Source organism: Zootoca vivipara, chromosome 1 (assembly GCF_963506605.1).
Source record: "Zootoca vivipara chromosome 1, rZooViv1.1, whole genome shotgun sequence".
NCBI lineage: Eukaryota > Metazoa > Chordata > Lepidosauria > Squamata > Lacertidae > Zootoca > Zootoca vivipara.
The window spans coordinates 135,171,625-135,199,080 of NC_083276.1; the positions used below are offsets into that span (position 1 = coordinate 135,171,625).

Consider the following 27,456-nt stretch of genomic DNA (forward strand, 5'->3'; position numbering starts at 1 on the left):
AAAGAGGCAAAGGCCCCTTGTGATAAGGTTACTACTACAATTTCTCCACAATTTTCTTTTGTGAAAACATACTATCTTGCACCTAGTTCTTGCCTTTCTTTGTAGACCATTCCAATGAATTCTAAAACATATTAGCAAGTAGCCAAATCTGCATTAGATTCTCAGCACCACCCAGTACATTTGCACAAAAAATAGGCAGAAAACTTCTTATCAGGAGTTTTAACTGGTTGTTAGGAAAAGTGCCACGAGTCTTCTTTTTCAGTGACAACAAGCAGGCAAGGAGCTTTACCTTCCCTGTTCTTCAGTCAAAAGGTAATGGCTTTTCAATAAAGGAAAGCACATTGACCAGAGGACTGGAGGGAGGCAAAATAAAGATTCCCATAGCTCACATAGGGGTCCTGAGCCAATGGCAGTCTCTGTGGCAAAGAGTTTTTGAGAGGGAAATGTTGGCATGTGGAGTTTGGGAAACTGGTCTCTCTCTCTCCCTTTCTGTCTCTGTTTCTTCCAAGCCAAAAATAACTCCTATTACCTTTATTGCTTTTGCAGAAAACCTGCCCTGAGATTATATGTCTGTTTCTGTAAAAATGAAAAGGCAGTGCAAGTGCTCATGTTTGCAGCAGATTCCAGAAAATCCCTATGTAGCAGTTTTCCTATACAGTATATATATATTTCCTGGAGTTTTCATTCTAAGCAAACATGCAAGCAAGGTTTTGCACCTTATTGAATAACTTCTTTAGTTGATGGTGGGAAGGAGGCTCCATTTCAATGGCGCAATGCTTTATTTGTGTGTTTAAAATTTAATATCCTGTTTAACTTGTCCTATTTGTCTCTCAAACTGACTCTGATATCAGAAGCTAAAAAGAGAGAGAACAACTTTAAAATAACAGAATTTATAAGAAAAAACCATGGGGGGGGGGGGGGAAAGCAACCCTTCAGGCTTCAGCAGAGAAGCCAGAGTGAAGCCCCTCCCCGCCCACCATGAAGAAAGGGAAAGGTCCACAGACTTCCAAAAAGCTGGGAGATAATCTGCCAAAGAGGCCTCTCAATGGAGAAAGTTCCCAGGGGATGGGGAAAGCTCTGGATTTCCTTGCCACTGTCCACACCGCCAGCACTGATGGCATGGATACAACCTTCAAAAGGAAAAGGAAACAAAAGGGTTGGCGAAAAGTCAGAGCTATTATGAAAACATTGAATGCGGCATTTGTGTGACAAGTAGAGGTGAGGGAGACATTTGATTCAGTCTCTATTTAAAGGCAAACGAAACTAATTTGTTCTGTTTTAAAACCAGGTGGTAACTGAAAGACAGTCATCCTGTTTGTAACGTGTACAAAAATGCAAACACCAGTGTAAAATGTGCATATAAATGCACATATTAGTAGATAAACTCCAATGCAACGTTGCACTGCGCTAATGTATGATGAAGGGGGTGTGGTGGCTTCTCATGTCTCTTGTTTATTATCTTAATTATTCATAGAAAAGCTTTAATAAAAAGAGTTTAAAATGCATATTATTGTTGTTGGCATCCATTTGTCTCGGGAGACAATGACAGAGTGTGCCTTTGTGGGGTGCAGTCAAACTGTTAGAGAGTTACAGTGCTGTGGCTGTAGAGACCGATATGGGAGAGGCATGTTCTGTTGCAGCCAGGGCAGATGAAGGCTTTCCGGTTGTGCTGCTGCACAGAGAGAAAATTCATATATTGGGCATATATTGGGCAAAATTACATACAAAAATTGACATATAGTAGGAGAAATTCACACTAAAATTCCGATGAATTTTCATAAGGGCTTTAAAAAATAATAAAAAAATTATTGCCAATTAATGTGGAAATGTGGTGAACAGATTGGAAAAATGAGGAACAGAGTAAGTGAAATTGACATATTAGCCCATCTCTAGTAAGAAGGTTGGGACGCGGGTGGCCCTGTGGTCTAAACCACAGAGCCTAGGACTTGCCAATCAGAAGGTTGGTGGTTCAAATCCCTGCGATGGTGTGATTTCCCATTGCTCGGTCCCAGCTCCTGCCAACCTAGCAGTTTGAAAGCACATCAAAGTGCAAGTAGATAAATACGTACCGCGACAGCGGAAAGGTAAACAGCATTTCCATGTGCTGTTCTGGTTTCGCCATAAGTGGCTTTGTCATGCTGGCCACATGACCTGGAAGCTCCCTCGGCCTATAGAGCGAAATGAGCGCCACAACCCCAGAGTCGTCCGTGACTGGACCTAATGGTCAGGGGTACCTTTACCTTTTAGTAAGAAGGTTGCAGCCTCAAAGTTGCACCCTTTGGCTTAAGGTGGAAATTGAAACATGTAAACAGCCCCACAGGTGCCCCTCTTCACTGCTTTTGCTGCAAGAGGCTCCCCTGCGAAGGCTAGTTCTGCAGTTTTCATTACAAGAGGCTAATGTGTGAGATGAACCATGGATCTGTGGCTGAGGGGCAGCAAGAAACACAGACTTCCTGCCTTATGGCTCACACCGTGCTAGCTCCCAGGAGCAAGATGCTTCAAGTACTTGAGAACCTTAGTCGTCATCAGAGGTGATGTGTTATAGCTATAGCTGATGGATTGGCAAAATGCCATAAATATCATCCAATTTAATTGATAACAATTTCTCTCTCTCTCTCTCTCTCTCTCTCTCTCTCTCTCTCTCTCTGGGGTACGGACGGAAAATAATTAACTACAATGGAAAAAGAAGGAAACAAAATACAATAGCCAGACAGGCTGCAGAGGAAGATACAGAAAATTCAATCAATAAGAAACCTTTGATGTTGAGCTGAGTAACATACTTATGCTTAATGCTTCACACACTCACTAATGACATGTTTCTGATACACTTAGCACAGGCATGTACTGGTAGATCACTGGACGTCTGCGGTAGATCACTGGTAGATCATTTGTTGTTGTTGTTGTTTAGTCGTTTTGTCGTGTCCGACTCTTCGTGACCCAATGGACCATAGCGGTAGATCATTGGATCCCCCCAAAGAAGCTGAATAACTGTGGATCCCATTAAAAAAGCTCAACTTTTTACCTTCTCCCTGAAAAAACTCAACAACTTTGACCCGAACCCAAAAAAACCGGGCCTGCCTCCTTCCTAAAAAAAAGCTCAACAACTAACTTTGACCTGAACCCCCCAAAAGGGGGTAGATCACTGACAGTTTTTTATTTCTCTGAGTAGATCTCCGTCTCTTGGGAGTTGGCCACCCCTGGGTCTTAGCACAACTTCAACATGACTTTATAGCAGTCTTTCTCTAACTTGGGTTCCCAGATGTTCTTGAACTATAACTCCCACCATCCTTGACCACTGGCTATCCTGGCTAGGAATGATGGGAGCTGTAGTCCCGCAACGTCTATGTATCAAATGCTGGGGAAGGTTGCTCTGTAGGGACATCATGACCAGTGTGTCCCATGATGTGTTAAGTGGTCAACTTCCTTCTGAGCCAATATTTTGGTCTCATCATATAAGCTTCAAAACAGTGAAGTCAGAAATACATTTTGTTGTTTAACTACTTGAGGTGCCACCGGCCCTGCCATTGCACATGCATCCTGCTATTTGGTTCAGATTGCTTAAGGATAACTCCTTTAAGCAACAAATGACCAGTTTAAGCAAATTTATGGATGTGGCTGTTGAATTAGGCGTGCAGCCTTTTTGCATGATGCTGTATTTAAAAACCGGCTGCTTGCACAGGCCCACCACAACACAATGAAGCAGATCCATGGGTTTCAAAAGCAAGTTTAAAACCCAGCTGGCAAATCTTTGATGCATTCTAACTTTTGTGCTGACTGCTGAGCCTGAAAACATTTCCTTCTGAAGGTGATGCTTTCTCTTGAATAATAGTCAGCTGGTCGCAGCAGGGAGGGAACTCCCACTCTCCAAGCAATCTAGAAGACAACAGATTGTGGTTGCTTCTAGCTATGTTGGTGGTGATAATTCTCCATTGGAAAATGCCAGTCTTAGAGGCTGTAGTTGAGAGTTTCCTCCTTTCTCTTCTTTTATTTCAGAAAGTTGGCTTATTTGCTCCCGCTCTTAAGTCCTGATCAAAACATTAGTAATTTGATATCCATTGACTGTTCTCACCTGTAATGTGTGGAACCAAAATAGATTGTAACAAATAAAGATTTGGGGTCCATTGTTGAAGAACTCTGAGTATGAATTGCATTAAAAAGAAAACATGAATAATGGCATTCCCTCTCTGCGTTAGGAATAAAGTAGCTGGGGAGGGGGCTGTGAAAGAGGAATGTGTAAAATAGTAATGAGGAAATCTGATGATTGTCAATAACCTTCAAAATAATTGGGATGTTGTTTTTCACATTTCCTGTGCCTAGAAAGCAGGCCTGCCGGACATTTTCCACTTGCCCCGTGCTTTCGAGACCCAGGTCCGGGCGGTTTTTTATTTGTCCCACTGCTTTACCTGGGGAAACCCACTGCTTACCACTGAATCAAAACAAACATTGATCCTCAGAAAAGCCGGATTACGTTTGTTCTGATTCAGTGGTAAACTTCGGGTTTCCCAGTGGGAAAACGCTGTGACAAGCGGAAGTGTGGATGAGCAGTAAACCTTCAACTTGTATTTCACAGTTCGGAGCTTCAGCTGACATTCTTCTTTACAGGCTTGCAGACACATGTCAGCAAATAAACAAACAGTTAGCTAAATCTGGAGGGTTTGACATAGCCACAAATATATACATACAAAATTTGGGATGTGGGGAGAAGGTTGTAATAGTATGTAGTAGTATCTTACTGGAGGTGCATGTCCAGGATTTTGCTAAGTGTAACACAAAACTGTAAAAGTTTAGCTGAGGGGAATGCTTTCCTCCCACTGGCCTGCTCGTCCAATCAGAAACCAGCCCTGCATCTCCCTCATTTCTGACAACTATTTAGCAACTGAGCTCAGCTAAAGTTTCCAAAAAAGTTAGAATAACTTCCTCTCTCCAAGACCTCAATTTTTGCACAGCCCGGTCCTTGAAATTAGATCCCTTCAAGAGACCTGGAAAACGTTTGCTCAGCAAAACCCTCCTGTTTTTCCAAAGGCTCTGTCTCAGGAATTTAAAGCACACTTTTTTAAAAAAAAAACACACAGACACCCACCACTTGAGGAGGGGGGAGATTTCCTTTCCCTCTCTCCCTCCCCTCCTTACAGAAAGAATGGAAGAAAGTTCTAGCCCTCCTGCTTCTCCTGGGGACAGCCTGGGGACCAGCGAAGAGGAGCTGGAGAGGCAGCCAAAGAGGCTGGGAAGGAAGAGGAGATACAGCAAGAAATCCAGCGAAGATGGGAGTCCAAACCCAGGCAAGCGGGGGAAGAAGTCCAGCCCGAGCGCACAGTCCTACGAGGAGCTCCAAAGCCAACGGATCCTTGCTAATGTCCGAGAGAGGCAGAGGACTCAGTCCCTCAACGAAGCTTTTGCAGCCTTGAGGAAAATCATTCCCACCCTGCCTTCTGACAAACTCAGTAAAATCCAGACTCTCAAGCTCGCTGCCAGGTACATAGACTTCCTCTACCAGGTCCTGCAGAGTGATGAGATGGACAATAAGATGACCAGCTGCAGCTATGTGGCTCACGAGAGGCTCAGCTATGCCTTTTCTGTGTGGAGGATGGAAGGAGCGTGGTCCATGTCTGCCTCACACTAGCCAACATCAGGGTTAAAACCAAGGATGACCGCCAAAGGGGTAGGTGGCTCGTTCTTCTTACTCTGGGCAAAGCTTGTAGGCTTAGGTGGCACGCTGTACTTTGGAAATATTTGGGAAGGTGGGGATGGCAAATGAGTAATGCAGCAAATGTGGTGGTGTTGGGTGGAGAAGTGGAGTCAAAATCCCAGCTGGAATTATTTGATAGCCTTAAGGCATGTTGCTATTTGCTTAGCCTAAATTTGTTGTCTGTAAGTCTGTAAGTTGGGAATGGCAAGGCTTTCATATGGCAAAAGTCATAAAGAACTCTACCTGTCTGATACTATCCTGCAGGCTAGGAAGGCTACTTATCTTTTGTGTGGTTAAAGCTTAGTTCCAAGATAGGCTCAACATTTTAAAAACCAATTACTACATGGGAATTATTTGCTTCTGATCCTAATAGGATCTTAAAACAAAGTCAAGGAAAATTCCTTTTCAATCATAACATCCCTCGGCTGGCCCTCCAGAGTCACATCCAAGTCGCTTTACATTTGTTTTGCATCTTATATGGGAGAACCGTGATATTTGCCATACCAGATAAAAATGTCTATGCACAGAGCGATGGAATGCAGCTGTTATTCAAAAGGTTTGATTCCAGGAAGGAGTGGCAAAACTGTGTGGTCCTCATTCTGAACTTTGCAGTTCTGCATTTGTTACAAAGGATTTTAAAAGGGGCATGGGGAGATTGTACTGATGCTCAGCCAGTCTGAGGAGCTGGCGCTTCTTTAAACAACCAACTCCATTCTGGTCGTAGCACAATTTTGTAGGTTAAACAGATGTTCAGTATTTGTTTTGCTGGGCTGTGCCCTTCCCGCAATGCATATTCAAAGTACCGTAAACACTGAACCAGCCTTTTTTTGCCAGCTTCTGGTTCAGTTCGCTTCTCTTGACCACAACTTAATGTCACTTACTTGAAGATCTGGGTCCTATTCCAGCCTGCTGCCTTAAAAAGCTCATTCTCTTTTTTTCACCTTTATCTATTACAAGACAAAATATTCCTTTCTAATTTCATTTTTCCCCCAAGGGTGGAATATTTTAGGCATTTTAAGACAGAGAGAGAGTTGAACATTATCTGAGCACTTCATAACTTTACATTGTTTCAGAACAATGCAAACACTTTCCCTCGGCTATGTAAATCACAACATTGTTTTATATGTCCCAATGCACACAAGAAATATGTAAAATGCTTCGTACATTGTGGGCACCCACCAATGGACAACAATAGTAAGGTTATTTTGCAGAAATTACTATAAAGATATAAATGCAGGCTGTAGACCTTCAATGACACTTATAATTTGTAGAGTGCAGAAAAGTAAGATTATAAGATTTACAGGTAAAGACCAGAATGCAACTGGCAGCCTACGATCTCAAGTAAGGCCATGTTATACAGATGCACAGGCATCAGTCGTTACAGAGAAAATTTAAAAATGCACAATTGTAAACCTTTTTGGAAATGAATGCTCATGCTTTATTTGTATTTAGAAGTAAAAATGAATACATTTCTTTAAACCGACTTGTTCATTAAATATACAAGTGGATGCATAATTAAGTGAAACTATGTCTCCATCTCATTGCCCTGGGTACTTTATATCATAAAAAGTATAGATTAATTAGGACTAGTTTTGTGTGGCTTTTATCAGCTGCAAAGATACATGTAAAAATGAAGCAAAATCCATGGGCTTCCCATTTATAAATATGACTTGTAAAGCCTAAATAAGGGGGAGGGGGATTTTGCTTTGTGGGAATCTTCTGCTGCCTTTGCCCAAAGCAGATGTAAAATGTCTCAGACACATAGTTTGCTAGAGTTTAGATTGTGCTTTAATTATTCAGTCATAGAAACAATAAATTCACTATGTCTGCAATTACTTAGCAGTTCTTTGGCTACAATCCACAGCATTTTACTCTGAAGAAGTCCTATTAAATTTGACTGTACTAGTCCTGAGGAAGTAAGTTATAGAAGCCTTTATTTGTTAATCTCCTCTATGCCATTCTTTAGACATGTACATTTGAAAATATGTTAAGAGTCGGAATATGTATTTCATCTTCACATTTTAAAAACTGTTTTTAGTTTATAAAATTAACATGTTTTCCTGAGTATAAAAATACCAAAAGTGAAGCAACAGTATGGGATTTCTGTAAATAATGCATCATGCCTCAGATGGAAATTATTCTTTTCCAAACATTCTTTTCAGAAGCATTTTTACATATACTCACTTCTAGCCTGTGGCATTTGTAGAGAAATTTAAATTTTGAGTATTATCCAAACCTAATTTATGGTCCGAACAAATAAAATGAGCCCAAATGATCTAGACAGAGAGTGATAAGCTAGAATTCCACCTCACAATACTATCAGGGACTTGGCACACGGAGAGAGGGATTCTTAGCCATTGTAGCTTTTACATTAATACAAATTACCTCCTAGAGGTCCTGCCATGTTTCAGAAGCAACTTAAGAGCTTTTTGGTGGAACAAGAATGTGGAGGTCAATGCTAAGGAAGTAAGGGATGCAGTGCTTATAACAGTTTCTAGATATTATGTAGCAACACAATAACTGTTATTTTAGCTTATTATTTTTAAATATTCCTTTTAATAATACATTGTTCTTTGCTCCAGACCCAGATTATGACAGAACAGGGCACTTGTATAAAAAAAAAGAAATAAAGCAAATGACAATGGAAGCCCCACACATTTGTAGGAATCAAACATGGAAAGGCTAATCCAGAATTCTTCTATAGGAATATATGCTTCAATTATACTATGTTATTACCCTATCTAGCTGTGGGTTAAACCCAGAGCCTAGGGCCTGCCGATCAGAAGGTCGGCAGTTCGAATCCCCGTGACCTGGAAGCTGTACGCCGGCTTCCTCGGCCAATAACGCGAGATGAGCGCCGCAACCCCAGAGTCAGTCACGACTGGGCCTAATGGTCAGGGGTCCCTTTACCTTTACCTGTTTCCATGTTATCAACACAAAAGGTATTTCTAGAAGGGGGCATAATTTGTAAATGGGTCATTAAGATATTGCAAACCGGTTATTGACAACAGTTGTGATGGTAATTTTCTACTCTTTGGGTTTTCCCAAAGGGATAAATTAAATTGGATGAATTAAAAAATGCAGGGTGAATTAAATTGCAGGGACAGAGCAGGGACGGTTGGCACCATCATGTGAAGGCTGCCCCCCTTCCCCCCCCAAACCCACTTGCATATATGAGGAGCGTCCATTACCACAAGAAGCACCTATTTGGAAGCTTCCCAATGTTGGTGTCTAATGAATTTCTGTTATACTTGATATACATTCTTACTGTATTACTTTCAGATGGCACATTAATGTCTGATATATGCAGATTGGCTCACTGAACATCTGAAGTTAATTGATACCAGTGGACTTGTTCCTTTGGCTTACACATTCTCATACTGTGAATCTTCCGTTCACATAATGCAGAACACGTTTAACAGTTCAGTGTGAATCTCACTCCTTGTCCTGTAAAATGTGAGTGAAAATTGACATGACGGAAGATGGGCGAATGCACCATTTGAAGCAGGGGGAATTGTGTGGTTTACAGTGTGAGAACAATAACTGGGCCTTGTTAAAAGCTCTCCTTGTGGATACTCTGAAGTTGTGCATTTTGCAGCATTAATTCTTAAGAAGAAGTCTCTTGGATCAGGCCAGGGGCCCATCCTGTTCTCACAGTGCCCAACCAGATTTCAGCTGGGATTCAGAGGCACACTGCCTCACACCGTGGAGGTAGACCATGGCCTTCACACCTGATAGATACCTAATAGTTGCCCATCCAAGTTAAAAGCTGAGATGAAAGGAGAAAGTCCCAAAATAAAATATGCAATTTGGACACTAGTACAAAGCAAAATCTTGTAAGACCCAATAGGCTAGCCAATGCTGAAGGGCCCCATTCACACCCCACCCCACCAGGTTTCAAAATAGTAAACAGAGCTATTTGTCCCAACAATCATTCTCCTGAGAAAAATATACCAAAGTAAATCTGAGGATTGATCCAGCCGGGGTTTCTCTGTCTTGTAGATGAATGGAGACTTGCTTCTGTCAACAGAAAACCCAGAGAGGTCTTTTAAAAACAAGTAGGTTGGTAATGGTGAGGGAGGGGGTACCACTTAGCTTCAAAACTGCCAACTGCTGAGTACTGCAAAAGTTATTCCATTATCACACATTTTCCCACATTGCCATGCTATTCAAGGAAGCTTTTAGGATAACGTAACCAAGGCTGTACTTGAGTAGTTGAACTGCATTTTTGCGAATCGGAAGTTAGCAAATCACCCCACACCCATCACCCAGTTTTCTCTCTGTTTCCTAGCCTTTACTGCTATGTAAGAGAATCGATAACACTTCACAATTTTAAGAGGATTTATGTATATTGCACAGATACATTTAATTCCTGAAGGGTTTAAATGGAAGAGTTCAGCACTCATTTAAAATAAGTGACACATAACCCAGTACATAGTTACTTGCGAGTGCCTGGCGTGCTCTGGTCCATGAGGTCACGAAGAGTCGGGCGCGACTAAACGACTAAACAACAACAAAGTTACTCTGAATTCTATGAAACTTACTTTTAACCAAAAATGTATAGGGCAGTGTTTAACATTAACACAATCATGTTGTTTTGCTAAGTGTGGATGCTGTTAAAATGAGGACATGTTGATGGACTAAAGGGAGTAAGGGTAAAACAGTACTGTTATTTATATGATAGGTTAACTACATAGCACTATGTGGATTTTGACTATCAGCGCAGGCATTCCCATTTGAAATTTCAGTTAATAATTGTGGAGTCAACTAGTGTCTTCATTGGTTATATTGGTGCTGAGCAAAAAGCAATCTCCATGTTTGTTCAATATACTAATATTTTAAGGTTATAAATAATTTTAATATACGATTAACAAAACATTGTTGATCTATAGTCTTCATGTCTTATATGCAGAGGGGGGTTTGGGGAAATGCAGGACAGATTCTATAACCGATATCTAAAAATATATTCTGTTCCTCCCCCATCCTGCTTATCTTTAAGAAAATCTTTCATAAATCCATTATGCAATTATATTTTTAAAACATTCATGGGCTGATTAGTTCATATAATTATATATTTATAAACGTCTAAAATGAAATTTTCTGAATAAGTATTAACAAGCATTAGTATGCATTACATCATTACCTACTTCAATATCTATTTAAGTTTCTAAACAACTTATAAACTAAGTTAGATATTCTTGGCTTGAAATAGTGTACATGAAATTCTATTTCTTCAGATATGAACAGACTTTTGCTTTAATTACTCAGGGCATCATCTCCCCAAAGTTAAATATATTCAACTTATTGCAATTGAAATCAATAAGTATTACAGTATTAATTTCCAGTCTGGATTGCACCTAGGCATTTTTGAATTGGGGTGCAAAGAAAAGGGGTGCCTGGAAATTTCTTGAGCAAGAAATGCTAGGCTTTCTTACTTTTCTCAGTCACATCTTAAAGTAAGACACTAAATGGAACCATTTCCTTCCCTGTTGAAAGGAAAGAGCTATGCATGTTCACTTCTCATAATGTTTTCAAAGAAGAAGATGCTTCATGATTTTCTGCCAATACAAACAAGTATTTTCTGATTAGATGGAATGCTTTTTACACAACAATACATGGTCTTTTGGATTTGTTTATAATTCTATTTTTAGTCATTTGTTCATGAGATTTACACACACACACTTTATTATTATTATTTCAAACATTTTCACAATAACCTTTTCATCAAATACGGTAATTACATATTTTCATAGGTTGACTTCCCACCCTCACCTCCTTGGTGCTTTTATTCAAACCTTTTCTGATGCATTATACCTTTACCTATTACAAAAAAGTTTCTCTATTAGAATTATTTTGTCATTTTTCTTCCGCTGCTTTTTTCTCAAATCCTGCCTGCAATTTCATTTGGCTGTAATTTTTTTTTTAAAAAAAAACAGTCCACGAATGGCTCTTGTCACATACATGCATCATTTAGTCATCTTCTTTAGAACTTCCATCCCTATTATACCTATAAGGAAAGCTTCTGGTCTGTTGGGAACAGCGCATATAAAGATGTTCTTCATTTCATTATATATCATTTCCCAAAACCATTTAGCTTTTTCACATGTCTACCACATATGAAAGAGCTACAGGTAGGTAGCCATGCTTGTCTGGTGTAGTCAAAACAAAACAAAAAATTTTAAAAAAACTTTTTCTTCCAGTAGCACCTTAGAGACCAACTAAGTTTGTCATTGGTATGAACTTTCGTGTGCATGCACACTTCTTCAGATACACTGAAACAGAAGTCACCAGATCCCCACATATAGTGAGAGGGTGAGGGGCACCACTCAAAAGGGTACCGGACTGTTTATGACCACATTTGGTCTTGCAGGAAGAATTTACAGCTGCAAATTGGTCTCTAAGGTGCTATTGGAAGAAAAAAAAATTTTTTAATTTTTTAATTTTGTTTTAACATATGGAAGAATGACTCATCTATTGCCTCATATTTCCAACATTTACTTGACACACTTTTCTACATCTTAGCCAGGTTATTTGACGTTAAATACTACCTGTACATCATTTTCTGTAAGTGTATAACAAGCAGTAAATTTTATATCCTTTCCCCATAACTACTCCCAAAAATCCATATCAGTAAGTCTTTAGCCCATTATATCATTGTTGACTTAACCATTTCATCTTTATTTTAGCGGTTTTATAAATTTTAGAAATCAGTTTTTCATTACTCTCAAGCAGCCCCATTTTGAAGTCAGATCTTTTCCCCATAAAACCATTTAACACATCCTTCAAAAATAGCTCATTTACTTGATGATACTGAAACCAACTTGATACCCGGGTCTTGAATTTCTTCTAATTTTTTAAAGTTTTTACCCATGTTCAGTGTAACTTAATATATCTCTATAAGGCCCTCAAGAATTGCAAAAAAAATTCCTCCAAATCATTTAATTTGGGGGTATATCCACACTGAAAGAAAAAAGTTTGTGTGTTGGGTTTTACTCTGGAAACTCATACAATAACTTCAATGGATATGAAAGTCTTAATAACAAAAACAAATACCATTGTAAAAGTACTAGTCCAGATTCCTAGCTATGAGTATCAACATCTGTGATTTCCACTAGTTCTCAACTAGCAGTTCCTTATATCCTAAAATGTTACGGGATTATGATGTCTTCTTTATGCAGGAATATTTTACCAGCCATTGAATTATTTCCCCAAGCGTCTTCAATTCCCACTGCACTAAACCCATGCCAGCAAATCTGAATAGATAAATCTCAGTATTTTGTAGAAGGCATTCCCTCAAGTCAATAATAGTAGGTTGGGATTTGATCCTCCTCCAGCTGGCAAGAGTAGGAGTTTTGTCATCTGCAAACGACTTTCGCTTGCTCCGCCTGAACATAGCAAGAGAGGAAGGCGTCCCAGGAAACTCAAAGGGAAGCTTCACATGCATTTAGGGTTGTGCTGCAAGGAGTTTGAGCTGTCAGCTAATCGTTCCAAACAATTGCTTTTAAACCTGTCTCTAGCAGTTTGTAGTAAATGCTTGTAATTCACTTTGAGGAAGGCAATGCAATAATAATAATAATAATAATAATAATAATAATAATAATAATAATGGAATCATAGAGTTGGAAGAGACCACAAGGGCCATCCAGTCCAGCCCCCTGCCAAGCAGGAAACACCATCAAAGCATTCCTGACATTTGGCTGTAAAGCCTCCGCTTAAAGAGCTCCAAAGAAGGAGACTCCACCACACTCCTTGGCAGCAAATTCCACTGTCGAACAGTTCTTCCTAATGTTTAGGTGGAATATTCTTTCGTGAAGTTTGAATCCATTGCTCCGTGTCCGCTTCTCTGGAGCAGCAGAAAACAACCTTTCTCCCTCCTCTATATGGCATCCTTTAATATATTTGAACATGGCTATCAGATCACTCCTTAACCTTCTCTTCTCCAGGCTAAACATACCCAGCTCCCTAAGCCGTTCCTCATAAGGCATCATTTCCAGGCCTTTGACCATTTTGGTTGCCCTCCTCTGGACACGTTCCAGCTTGTCAGTATCCTTCTTGAACTGTGGTGCCCAGAACTGGACACAGTACTCCAGGTGAGGTTTGACCAAAGCAGAATACAGTGGTACTATTACTTCCCTTGATCTAGATCAGGGGTCCCCCAAACTAAGGCCCGGGGGCCGGATGCGGCCCAATGGCCTTCTAAATCCGGCCCGCGGATGGTCCGGGAACCAGCATGTTTTTACGTTAGTAGAATGTGTCCTTTTATTTAAAATGCATCTCTGGGTTATTTGTGGGGCATAGGGATTTGTTCATTTTTTTCCTTCAAAATATAGTCTGGCCCCCCACAAGGTCTGAGGGATAGTGGACCGGCCCACTGCTGCAAACGTTTGCTGACCCCTGATCTAGATGCTATACTCCTATTGATGCAGCCCAGAATTGCATTGGCTTTTTTTAGCTGCTACATCACACTGTTGACTCATGTCAAGTTTGTGGTCTACCAAGACTCCTGGATCCTTTTCACATGTACTGCTCTCAAGCCAGGTGTCTCCCATCCTGTATTTGTGCCTTTCACCCCCTCCCCCCCAAGTGTAGTACTTTACATTTCTCCCTGTTAAAATTCATTTTGTTTGCTTTGGCCCAGTTCTCTAATCTGTTCAGGTCATTTTGAAGTGTGATCCTGTCCTCTGGGGTATTAGCCACCCCTCCCAATTTGGTGTCATCTGCAAACTTGCTCAGGATGCCCTCAAGCCCATCATCCAAGTCGTTTATAAAGATGTTGAATAAGACTGGGCCCAAGACAGAACCCCGTGGCACCCCACCAGTCACTACTCTCCAGGATGAAGAGGAGCCATTGATGAGCAGTTCGGTCAGTCAGCCAGTTACAAATCCATTGAATGGTAGCATTGTCTAGCCCGCATTTTACGAGCTTCTTTACAAGAATATCATGGGGCACCTTGTCAAAGGCCTTGCTGAAATCAAGAGGCTATATCCACAGCATTCCCCTCATCTACCAGACTTGTAATTCTGTCATAAAATGAGATTAGATTAGTCTGACTTGACCTATTTTTCAGAAACCCGTGCTGACTTTTAGTGATCACAGCGTTCCTTTCTAGGTGCTCACAGACCGTTTGCTTAATGATCTGCCCTAGAATCTTTCCTGGTATTGATGTCAGACAGACTGGGCAGTAATTGTTTGGGTCCTCTCTTTCCCCCCTTTTTGAAAATAGGGTCAACATTTGCCCTCCTCCAGTCTGCTGGGATTTCGCCTGTTCTCCAGGAATTCTCAAAGATTACTGCCAGTGGTTCTGAAATCACCTCTGCCAGTTCTTTAATACTCTTTTAATAACAACAACAACAACAACAACAATAGGTGATCGTATTTGGCATAGGTTGACCAGGCTAGCAAGGAACTCTGCTTCTGAGGGTCTTGCAACAGAACATGATTGTATTTTACACAAATAGAATCTTGGATAACTTTGGGATAAAAAAAAGATTTTCACCATCTTCCAAGAGCCTATTATATTATTCTAGGCAATTGATTTGCATGGGGATATATTCCCCACTTCCTTTCTCTTCACTTGCCCAGCCTCTTTTACCACAGAAAATGGAATGGGAAATGTTAATTTAATGGTGGTTTACTGGAGAAATGGAAGGGTTTAGGATTGCTTTTAAGGGTGAAAGCACACAAAAGCTTGTTTTTAAAACTTGCCATCGCAGGAAACAACTGCAGAGACAGTTGCCTCCAGTCTGGCTTTAGTCTCATGCACCAAAATGTGGAGAGGCATGCACAGTTGAACGTAAATCTGAACAGTAATGCAGAAAGACTGGGTGTTATTCACATTCAGATGAATGTACATCCAGTTTATGTGCCTTTGGGTCCTCATGGGACGCAGGAGGCCACAATACACATTAAGAAGTATTATGAATTAATGAACAGCAAAACCAAAATATCTGCATAAAAGTGAGCAGCATTTTCCCCACAAATATTGGCCCATGTAAATTAACAGCTCTATTGTGAACATCAAAAAGCAAAAATTGTAGGCTATGCTGAGATGAGCAGTGATTTGCAGATAATACGGTATAAGCCATTTGACTGGATTTTGAGTCAAAGAAGTTGCAAAAGACTTAGACAGTTGTAAAAATTATGGAACAGGACAGAGAAATCATACTTTTGTGATGGGCTGAGCTCCCATTGCTCAGTCCCAGCTCCTGCCAACCTAGCAGTTCGAAAGCACGTCAAAGTGAAGTATGAACTTAAAGTTTCTACTAATTATTTACCAATTAGTACCAATTACTTAACCAAACTGTTAGAATGATAAATTTGTATTGTATCATAAGCTACAACAGTTGCTTACAATTTAAATGCACAGTACAAAATGCCAGTAATATAAACACACTGTGTAAAAACAACCATGTTCTTACATAAAATTTAGTTCAATACAGTTGAATACTGAAACAAAATGTACTGTAATGTAAATTGTACTTATACCTGAAAACTCTCTCTCTCTCTCTCTCTCTCTCTCTCTGTGTGTGTGTGTGTGTGTGTGTGTGTGTGTGTATATATGTGTGTGTGTGTGTGTGTGTGTGTATACACACACACACACACACACACACACACACACACACACACATATATATATACTCCTGCCAACCTAGCAGTTCGAAAGCACATCAAAGTGCAAGTAGATAAATAGGTACCGCTCTGGCGGGAAGGTAAACAGCATTTCTGTGCGCTGCTCTGGTTCACCAGATGTGACTTAGTCATGCTGGCCACATGACCCGGAAGCTGTCTCCAGACAAACGCCGGCTCCCTCGGCCTATAGAGTGAGATGAGCACCGCAACCCCAGAGTCGGACACGACTGGACCCGATGGTCAGGGGTCCCTTTACCTTTAATATATGAATTACTGGCACTTGAGGGGAGGAATTCTCATTTTAAGATTTGTATTAGGGACAATACATCAACAGAAACACAGCTATCTTTGAAATCCACACATCTTCAAATTTTCCAGTGCCGTTCTGCAACCAAATATGTGAATAGAAATGTGTATATTACGGGAAATTAAGCACAAAATGTGAAAATAGCATACAAAATGTGTTATGCTAGAGAAAATTGCATACAAAAATGTGTGTATTGTGAGAAATGCACACTAAAATGCTAAAAAATAATAATCATTGCTTAAAAAAAGTTAGCAAACTGATGCAGAAATGTGACAAGCAGCACAGCAAAATCACAGTGCCATTCTGTAACAAGTCACAATATACCTTGTTTAGTCGTTTAGTCGTGTCCGACTCTTTGTGACCCCATGGACCAGAGCATGCCTGGCACTCCTGTCTTCCACTGCCTCCTGCAATTTGGTCAGACTCGTGTTCAGTTTATCAAAATTCAGTAATCCCTTTTGCTTATAATATTACATTTCAGCAAACAATAAAACAAAATCACACTCCTCAGTTGCAACAAATGGATAATTCTGAACAACCAAATCACTTGCAAAAATACAATGCACACACCAAGGAAGATAAAAACATAGCAGCTAAGACTTCATCTTTCCTTCCTTGTCCTGAGGGACCTGTCCACCCACAGGAAATAAGGAAAGCTCTTAATAGAAGGGGGGGAAAAACAATTAGCATAGTCTGATTTATCATCTATGATGTCCATAACTTTGGCTGAATTTTTAGTTCATTTTGAATAATTTAACTGTTCCTTCTACTCACGCAATCCAACTCTCCATTTGCCAGGGATACACCCCATTTCCTGGAATCTGTCCCAGCAGTAAATAATTGTCCATAATTTATCACTATTGTTGCTTTTGGGGATTGCCTTGTTTATAAAAGTTATAAAAGCTCAACTTCTTCCTTGGGGTCTCTAGAAAATGTTGGAGTGAGGGAGGTGCATTTTGTCTCTGACACACATGTAAGGATCCCCCACCCCTTTTGACAACAGACAACTACGGCATGATGCTCTAGTGTAACTTTTAGCAAAACCTTCTTGCCTTCCAAGCCAGTGTAGGGTAAATGATTACTAAGCATACATAATACAGAACAGAGCCTTCTGAAATCAGTAGTGAAGAAAGCAGGGAAGTCTCAGGTACTAATATTGGTATTATGATAGGTATGTTCAGTGCTTTTTTCTAAAAAAATGTTTAGGGGTACTCTCATTTTGCCTCAAGAAAATCACTATTTTATAGTTCAAATCGGGGAAAATAAATACAGTAAATGGACAAAAGTACCAAGATTCACAAAATGTTTAGGGGTATGCGTACCCCTGCATAGCAAGCAGGAAAAAAGCTTATGTTAGAGGGGTCTCCCTTGTTTTGTTTGTGAAATCTTAGAGGCCACGCGCAACTAATACTGCTAATATGATTGCATGTGATTGCCAACAGAAATTAACTATATTGTACTCACAAGAGCTACTGAGTTAGCGAAGAAATTGGCTGTTGCGCTGCCTCCATTTCAAGCTGCAGGGCAGCCACTATTTCTGGTCAACGTGTTCATTTCACATACAGAAAGTAAATATTGTCTCCTTCCCACCACCCTCAAATAGTATCCTTTGCCTCAAAACCAGAGATAGGGAACCGGTGGCCTTTCAGATGTTGCTCAACTCCAACTCCCATCATCCCCGACAGCCTAACCAATGGGAGTTGTAGTCCAGCAACTTCTAGAGGGCCCCAGCTATCTTTTACCCATGTCTACAAAAGAAAACCTCCCCCACCAACCCAAGAGTTCCCTGCTATTATATGATTACACCCCCAACCCCACCCCAGACACACTTTGTGTAAAACAGATGCATAAATATAGGGTGGGGGACAATAACACCTGGCTTACTAGCAAGCAGTACATGTGAAAAGGATCTAGGGGTCATGGTGGACCACAAGCTTAACATGAGTCAACAGTGTGATGCAGCAGCAAAAAGAGCTAATGCTAATCTAGGCGGCATCAACAGAAGTCTAGTGTCCAGATCAAGGGAAGTAAGAATACCACTCTCTTCTGCCTTGGTCAGACCACACCTGCAATACTGTGTCCAGTTCTGGACACCACAATTTAAGAAGGATGTTGACAAGCTGGAATGTGTACAAAGGAGGGCAACCAAGATGATCAAGGGTCTGGAAACTAAGCCTTTTGAGGAGCACTTGAAGGAGCTGGGTATATTTAGCCTGGAAAAGAAGGGCTATCACATGGAAGATGGAACAAGCTTATTTTATCCTGCTCTGAATGGTAGGACTCGAACCAATGGCTTCAAGTTACAAGAAAGGAGATTCCGACTAAACATATGGAAACACTTTCAGACAGCAAGAGCTGTTCGGCAGTGGAACAGACTCCCATGGGAGGTGGTGGACTCTCCTTCCTTGGAGGTTTTTAAGCAGAGGTTGGAGGTTATCATGGAAGCTTTAGCTGAGATTCCTGCATTGCAGGGGTTGGACTAGATGACCCCTGGGGGTTCCTTCCAACTCTAAGATTCTATGATCACCCCAGGAGTTATATGGTAAATCACATAATTTTAAAATTATTATTTATTAAATTTGTATACCACCCTGCCTTACTGTTTTGAGAAATGTATCAAAAGATACATGTCACTGGAAGGACAGATCCTGAAGCTGAGGCTCCAAAACTTTGGCCACCTCATGAGAAGAGGAGACTCCCTGGAAAAGACCCTGATGTTGGGAAAGATGGAGGGCACAAGGAGAAGGGGACGACAGAGGACGAGATGGTTGGACAGTGTTCTCGAAGCTACCAACATGGGTCTGACCAAACTGCGGGAGGCAGTGGAAGACAGGAGTGCCTGGCATGCTTTGGTCCATGGGGTCACGAAGAGTCGGACACGACTAAATGACTAAACAACAACAATCAACAAAATCAAAAGATACTGGTTAGAACAGAAGAATGTGCTTTCTCCTTTCATTCAAGTCTGGCAGGGGTCCTGAACAGCACAATGTCAGTGCCCCATCTCTTCCTTTCACCAAATAAAATATTCAAGGAAACATTTAAAATTCACATCCCAAAATTATTTGCTATTTTGTCAGCTGCATGACCTCGGGGCAGGAGTTTCTAAAGACCTGTGTGTGCTGTTAGCTGAAATTTCACTGTACTTGGAAAGACTGCAGTCATCTTTGATCTGCTGGTGTGTGTGGGACGTCAGGGTACGCACTTTCTAAGTGTGTGCAAAAGCAACAAATTAGCTGATAGAAAACGGAATCTGAAAAGTGGAAATGGGAACAGAGCATGTAAGGTTTTCAATATACAAGTCTATTTGATTTTTTGCTCATTGCTATTCAGGGAACGGTCACACACTATATGATTGGTAATGATAGGGTTTTATCTAATGAAGCTTTCTGACTTTGGAAGAAATGCTTTGAACAATTCACTCTGATAATAAAGCATACAGTTAGATACAGTATATGTGTAATCTCCAGTTTGGCCCTTAAAAGTGTTTCATAGTGGAGGAGAAGAAGGAACATGGGACTATATGGGAGGAGCCTAATTGCCCAACATTGTGCAAGGGCTTCAGAAGAAAAGTAAACAACCCTTTGAACGAGAGCTTTAAATGTCAGAGTAAACCTAGGTAAAGGTAAAGGGTCCAGTCGTGTCCGACTCTGGGGTTGTGTGCTCCCCTCGCTCTATAGGCCGAGGACGCCAGCGTTTGTCCGCAGACAGCTTCCGGGTCATGTGGCCAGCATGACTAAGTTGCTTCTGGTGAACCAGAGCAGCACACGGAAACGCTGTTTACCTTCCCGCCGGAGCGGTCCCTATTTATCTACTTGCACTTGGATGTGCTTTCGAAGTGCTAGGTGGGCAGGAGCTGGGACCGAGCAACGGGAGCTCACCCTGTTGCAGGGATTCGAACCGCCGACCTTCTGATCAGCAAGCTCTAGACTCTGTGGTTTAAGCCACAGCGCCACCTGGGTCCCCCAGAGTAAACCTACCCTGGCTCAAAGGGTCAATTGGTTTTCTTCTGAAGCCCTTCTCTCTCATTAGTGGTTACACAAAAAACATGCCAGAGCAACCCCTCACACATCATGTAATGCCTCTCATCTGTTTTCACAGTTGGCACAGTCTGGACCATTCTAAAATCAAAACACTTTAAGCAGCATTTCAAGAGCCCCATTTGGATGAAGAGGAATTCCATAATCCAAGATACGAGGAGCTTGCATACTCGTTGTAATCCATCAAGTCTTAAAATCAGTTTGTGATCTTCTAGAACAAAATACGTCAGACACGAGACAAATTAACTCATAAGATTTTAAAGTGAAAATGGTTTCAGGCAGATGCAGTTTCTTCAGACATCAATTTTGCAAGAAAGCAATTACAAACAAACAAGCAAACAAACAAATAAATCTTTATTATGGTCAAAGACCAGAGAACAAGTTAAGACAATCCATAAATCAAATATAAAATTAGAAGTTTGAATTGTGTTAAAATATTAAAATCCACTTCAAGGAAGTGGGATTTACATTTAAAGTTAGAATTTAGAATTTTAAAATTTTAAATTAATGAATCTCTACAACCTATTAACATTAAGAACAGCATTCCTTCAAGGGTTAAAATTCAGTTCTCAGTCACTAGTCATTGTTGACACCACACCCTGTCTTACTCTTGTCACAATAAAACACATTTTTGCAAACATTAATATAAGTTTATTCAGACATCAATTTTGCAAGAAAGGAATTTCAAACTTCCTTGTCTCTTGAGAGTCTAAAGCCTCATTCCTCACAACCTGATTATGGACGACAGAATGGCCAATGCTTCTGCCTCTGATATAAGATTTAAGGTTTTCTGGTATCACATTAAAAATTGGTCCTCAACCTGCTTGATGCTGCTCATTTCTTCTTGATTTTAATTGTCTCTTTGTGGGAATGTTAAAGATAGTAGGAAAGGATATATTGAATAAGAATTATCCTTCCTTCACTCACGCTAACAAGTGATGTAGCAGAGCAGATTCCCCTCAGTATAGCTGGAAGCTAGTTTGCAGATTTGTTTGAATCTCTTAGTTAAGATTATTCCTGGTGTCCCCTTTTGACCCCTCTTAAAAGAATAAAGACACAAGAGTCTTTCTGAGTAAAGTAACCAAAAGTTTACTCACATTTCAGTTCATGATTTGATCCCTAAAAGGCAGACTTTACTTGATAGTTACACAAAGATACTGAACCCATGTGCTGCTGGCTGAGAGCCAGCAGACAGCAAAATTACATTTCGATAACAAAATGGCTGCAGGAGAGCAGCATGGCAGCAAAAGAACAGTAACAAGAGAATAGAAAGACAAAAGTAGATGAACTGAGAAAATGGCTGCATGACTCGGCTCTTTTGTGGAGTCAGCCAGAGCCAGGCGCATCTCCCAGGTCACATGCAGGGGAAAGATGCTCCAGACCAGTGGACGAGGACGTTACACTCACTGGATGCCCCCCCCCCGCCTGTGCCCACTCTAGGGAAATAAGGAATGGTGCATTTGACTGCACCAATGGATTACATCCCACACTCTTTAAGTTATACTCTTGGTTTAATATCAATTAGTTTTACATTCTATACTTTCTCATATTTTGTACACAGGCTCTACAATTCTATGATTCTAAGTTGCTAAGTGGTCCAGAAGGAAAGGCCACTGAGAGGTCCAGCAGAACCAACAGGGATAACCTCTTTGTTACCTTAGTTCTGCCATGTAGTCGGAGTCTGGCAGGGACTGGCAGGGCTCTGATGCATGGGTGGCAGAGGCAAGGGTGCCAGCAATTTATGGGGTTTGGTGCCACTTGCGAGGCAGTGCCAGGGCAAGGGGGGAGGAAGGGTCAGGGGCAGAAGAGGGGGCACAGGGTTTAATCATTTTTATTTCGTTTTAACTACCTGCAGGCCTATGGCCAGGTGAATTTTAGAACACAGTAAGCTGCCTTACAGACCCTCCCAGATTACAGGATTACCCAGTGTCCTATTTTCCAGAGACAGTCCCAGATTTACAGAAGCCATCCTGGTTTCTGATTTGATCCCAGAATGTCCCACTTTTCCTTAGGAAGTCCCTGTTTTCATTGGAACAATATTCAAAGATATGGTATAGGGCTGCCATATGTCCAGATTTTCCTGGACTTTACCGGGATTTCAAAGGCGGAATTGACGCCCGGGAGGAATTTTCGAAAGGTACTACTTTGTTCTGGATCTCAGGCAAGTTAATCAGAAAAAATATAGCTCAACAACTTTTGGGGTGTCCTGGTTTTTACTTTTTGAAATATGGGAACCCTAATATGGTAGGACGTCCCTATTTTCATCAGAGAAGTGTATAGCCTTATACCAACTAAGTTAATTGGCCCATCTAGCTCAGTATTGTTTAGACCAGGCATCCCCAAACTTCAGCCCTCCAGATGTTTTGGACTACAATTCCCATCATCCCTGACCACTGATCCTGCTAGCTAGGGATCATGGGAGTTGTAGGCCAAAACATCTGGAGGGCCGCAGTTTGGGGATGCCTGTCCTAGAGTATGGACAAAAAGGCCTACTTGTTGCTGGTGGGAAGCGGGAACAAGAGAAACAGTGTGATGAGTTACATCTTTAAAATACCCAGCCGAGTCTTTACACAAAAATGTACCGTATATTTTACATCACTTTTTACAATTTCTTAAATCTTCTTTAAAGCAGCCAGCCCAAGCATCAGACATCAACACTGATCCATTTAAGCTTAGAATAAAAGGAGAGCATTTCTGAGCACACATGATGCAGATTGCAGAACTGATTATAGTGTGTGTGTGTGTGTGTGTGTGTGTGTGTGTGTTCTTTCTGCCGATGCCTTTTGCAATAGTTGCATCTGTATTTGAGCTCACTGCTCTGCATAGGCACTGCCAAGCTTTGAAGATCTTCAAAGTACTCCAGGGCTAAATGCCAAGCCCTGGCTTTTCTGCAGAATGTCACTGTAATTAGATAAATAATATCCGAGATGCGTGGGTAGGGGGGGGGTCTGAGTGGGGAGCAGTGGGGAAGGAGCCGAAATGGGAGCTTTCCTTTGTGGGAGGAAGTGATTGTACATATTTACCATTGAGCTGAGTCAGTCCTGCCCTGCCCTTAAAAGGAGGTTTCATGTCATGTCTGAAAGGCTTGTGCACTAATAAACTATCCTCCCAGGATGGGCAGAGCTGTGTGTGCATTCCAGGATTCCATGCAAATAGGGACAAGGGAGAACTAAGAATGCAGAATGTGGACCATGCACCCAATCCAGCATCTTTAGAATCTCAGACGGCATGGGCAGCAATACCAGGGTGGGCAACCAGAATTTCCAGTGTGTGAAGATGGGCAGGAATTCATGGTCCTTCGATGGCAGCTTCTCCTCCTTGACTTGGAGTTCAGCTGCCTTTATGAATGAAGCACACGTGCACACCAGGGCTTACCTGACTCCCCTTCCCACCTGTGACACTTGCAAGTTTTTTCCTTGGGAAAGTGCCCCTCCCACTTGAAAGAGGAGCAATTTAGGATGGAAACCCACATAAATTATGCCATTCAAGAAAGCGCCTGGTAGTTGCCGTGATTTGCATCAGCCATGCAGGTACACAAAATTTGTTCAGCCTTTTTTAGTTTGGCCCAAAGTCGTTGTGCTTTTTCTTTTTCTTTCAAGATCTCAAAAAAGAAGGAAATTTGCCAAAATCTACACTTTCAAAAAGCTTGCCATATGTTTGGAATTTCCCAGATGTTAAACCGATTTCTGCCTGGAAATAGCAACTCTACTACAGGGAGCAGAATTCTGCTTTCCGGGTCAAATATAGAGAGCCAGCCTGGTGTAGTGGTTAGAACGTCAGACTAGGAGCTGGGAGACCAAGGTTCGAATCTCTGCTTAGCTGTGAAGCTCACTGGATGACCTTGGACCAGTCACTTCCTCTCAGCTTAAGCTACCTCACAGGGTTATTACGGGGATTAAACGAGGAAGGGAAGGACCATGCAGAGCACCTTGAGCTCCTTGGAGAAGAAGGTGGGATATACATGCAATAAGCAACACAGACCGTAGGGCAGGGGTGGCAGCCTGCTGGCCTCTACAAGCTGCTCAACTACACCTCCCATCCTCGTTGGCCACTGGCCACTGGCCATGCTGGCTGAGACTGATGGGATTTGGAGTCCAACAGCAAGCACAGGTTCCTTAGCCCTGCTGCAGGAATTGCCTGATGAGGAACTACATAGCCTGGCTCAGAGTAATGAATTCCCCCAAGTATAAAGATGCTTCCTGTGGATGATGATGGCTGAGGAACAGCTAGAGGACACAAATCTGGTTTGCGTTCTGAATTTGCAAGCTGCCAGCAGACAGCAGAAAACAGGAATCCTGTTAAGCATTATGCAAGTGATTACAGGATTACCCAGTACCAAGTTGTGCAGAACTTGTGCAATCTCACAGAATCCCTGCAAACTCAAATGCCTATGCGGATTATTTATTTTATTTAGAAGCATTTAGAACCTGCTCTTTGGTGAAAAAGGCTCCAAGAGCAGCTTATATACAGTCAATTGAAACAAGGCAGTCCCTGCCTGCACCTTTAGGTAAAGGTAAAGGTAAAGGGGCCCCTGACCATCAGGTCCAGTCATGTCCGACTCTGGGGTTGCGGTGCTCATCTCGCTTTATAGGCCGAGGGAGCCAGCGTTTGTCCGCAGACAGCTTCCGGGTCATGTGTCCAGCACGACAAAGCTGCTTCTGGCGAACCAGAGCAGCACACGGAAACGCCGTTTATCTTCCCGCCGGAGCGGTCCCTATTTATCTACTTGCACTTTGATGTGCTTTCGAACTGCTAGGTGGGCAGGAGCTGGGACTGAGCAATGGAAGCTCACCTTGTTGCAGGGATTCGAACCGCTGACTTTCTGATCAGCAAGCCCTAGGCTCTGTGGTTTAACCCACAGCGCCACCTGGGTCCCCTGCCTGCACCTTTACAATCTTTAAAAAAGGGCACAATAGGACATAGGGACTGAGAGGGAGTAAGAAAAAAGCAAATGCAGGAAAAAATATTAAAGATGACGATGATTATCTTCATCATTATCGTTATTTTATATTTTATATTATTATATCAATCCATGACAAATCTGAATCAAAAATAAATACAAGTGAAAGGGGTACCCTGTTATATCATCCGTCTAGGACAGTGGAGGGCATGACTTGAAAATGCAGCTCAGCAAAAGCGAATCTTAGTCTGGCTGCAGATTCAACAGGTAACTGGCTCTAAAATGGACCGTTTTAGAAGGGGGAACCAAGGAGAGCATTTAGAGGATTTGATCACTTGCAGATCACGTAGTGATTCTGTCCAGTGGCACCCAAACCCTTAATTGGAACGTGTCCAGAAGAGGGCAACCAAAATGGTCAAAGGCCTGGAAACGATGCCTCATGAGGAACGGCTTAGGAAGCTGGGTATGTTTAGCCTGGAGAAGAGAAGGTTAAGGGGTGATATGATAGCCATGTTCAAATATATAAAAGGATGTCATATAGAGGAGGGAGAAAGGTTGTTTTCTGCTGCTCCAGAGAAGCGGACACGGAGCAATGGATTCAAACTACAAGAAAGAAGATTCCACCTAAACATTAGAAAGAACTTCCTGACAGTAAGAGCTGTTCGGCAGTGGAATTTGCTACCAAGGAGTGTGGTGGAGTCTCCTTCTTTGGAGGTCTTTAAGCAGAGGCTTGACAGGCATATGTCAAGAATGCTTTGATGGTGTTTCCTGCTTGGCAGGGGGTTGGACTGGATGGCCCTTGGGGTCTCTTCCAACTCTAGGATTCTATGATTCTATTCTATTCTAATTCGTGTTTGTCTGTGGATATAATTTGCTCTAGTTTATGGAAAGAATAAGAGTTCAAATAACGTTGGTTATTTAATGATAAATTAAGGTAAGATGGGGAATATGGAGGAGGAATGATTTTGAGGAGATGTGGAAGATATTTGTAGAATTCGTACTGTTAAAACGGAAAAGGGTCAAACCATCGCAAGAGGTGTTAAAATTTTGAGATATTGGATCGTTACGATGGATAGTGGTCTTGGGGGTGGGGTGCACATTTTCCCTCCTACTTGTGTTATTATTACTTTGTTTAAAATAATAATAAAAAACACATAGAATAAAAAGAGTCAAGTCCAGTACAGACTCCCAGTGGTGGGAAAGGGTTAAGCATGTAATTTGCTCTGCCTCCCAGAGTTCCTTAACTTTGATTTTTTAAAAAAAATCAGTAAGTGCAGGTACTTTCTATACTTCCTAATTTTCAGAAGTGAACATTTCATTGAATTACTCTGTCCTCCCTTTCTAGCTCATCTCCATACTGTACTTCTTTTTGGTGTGACTGGTGCAGTTTGGAGGGAAGCAGTTCTGCTAGTCGCATGTCTTCTCTTTGACATGTGTGTTAATTCAACTCTAACACAGCATTTCCCTTCCCCCTTTTTCCGGGCACAAACGTGTCCTACTGTTGAATTGTGACCTTAAGAAAGAACGGAGGAACCAGAGAACACAACAACACAGGGATGCATCTAACAGTAATATATTTTTCTTTCTTTTTTCCCTAGACTGTCCAATTCTGGAGACTGGAGTGGAGCTGAAAAGGATCCACGTTTGTAGCTTGTGAAACCTTAACAACCTCAAGAGAACTGGTCTAAAGGAACCACTTGATTTCCCCTCCCCTTGAACTCCTGCAGAACATTGAGAGAGAACAGGAAAGCAGCACCAAAGCTAATGGGTTTGAAATGTTGCAACATCTCTCCCCAAGAGACAAAAGTAAAACACAAAGAGGCTATTCAACTTTGTGTTTATTTGCTGGAGCTCGTGTGTGTGTGTGTGTGTGTGTGTGAGAGAGAGAGAGAG

General features: G+C 41.5%; 1 protein-coding gene across 1 annotated transcript; it reads left to right on the forward strand.

Moving 5' to 3' along the window:
- Positions 1-4,914: 4,914 nt before the first annotated feature.
- On the forward strand, positions 4,915-27,456 carry TWIST2 (twist family bHLH transcription factor 2). The gene is made up of 2 exons (XM_035140308.2): positions 4,915-5,659; positions 27,162-27,456. The coding sequence occupies exon 1, from the start codon at positions 5,138-5,140 to the stop codon at positions 5,618-5,620; it is 483 nt and encodes a 160-aa protein (XP_034996199.1). The 5' UTR covers positions 4,915-5,137; the 3' UTR covers positions 5,621-5,659; positions 27,162-27,456.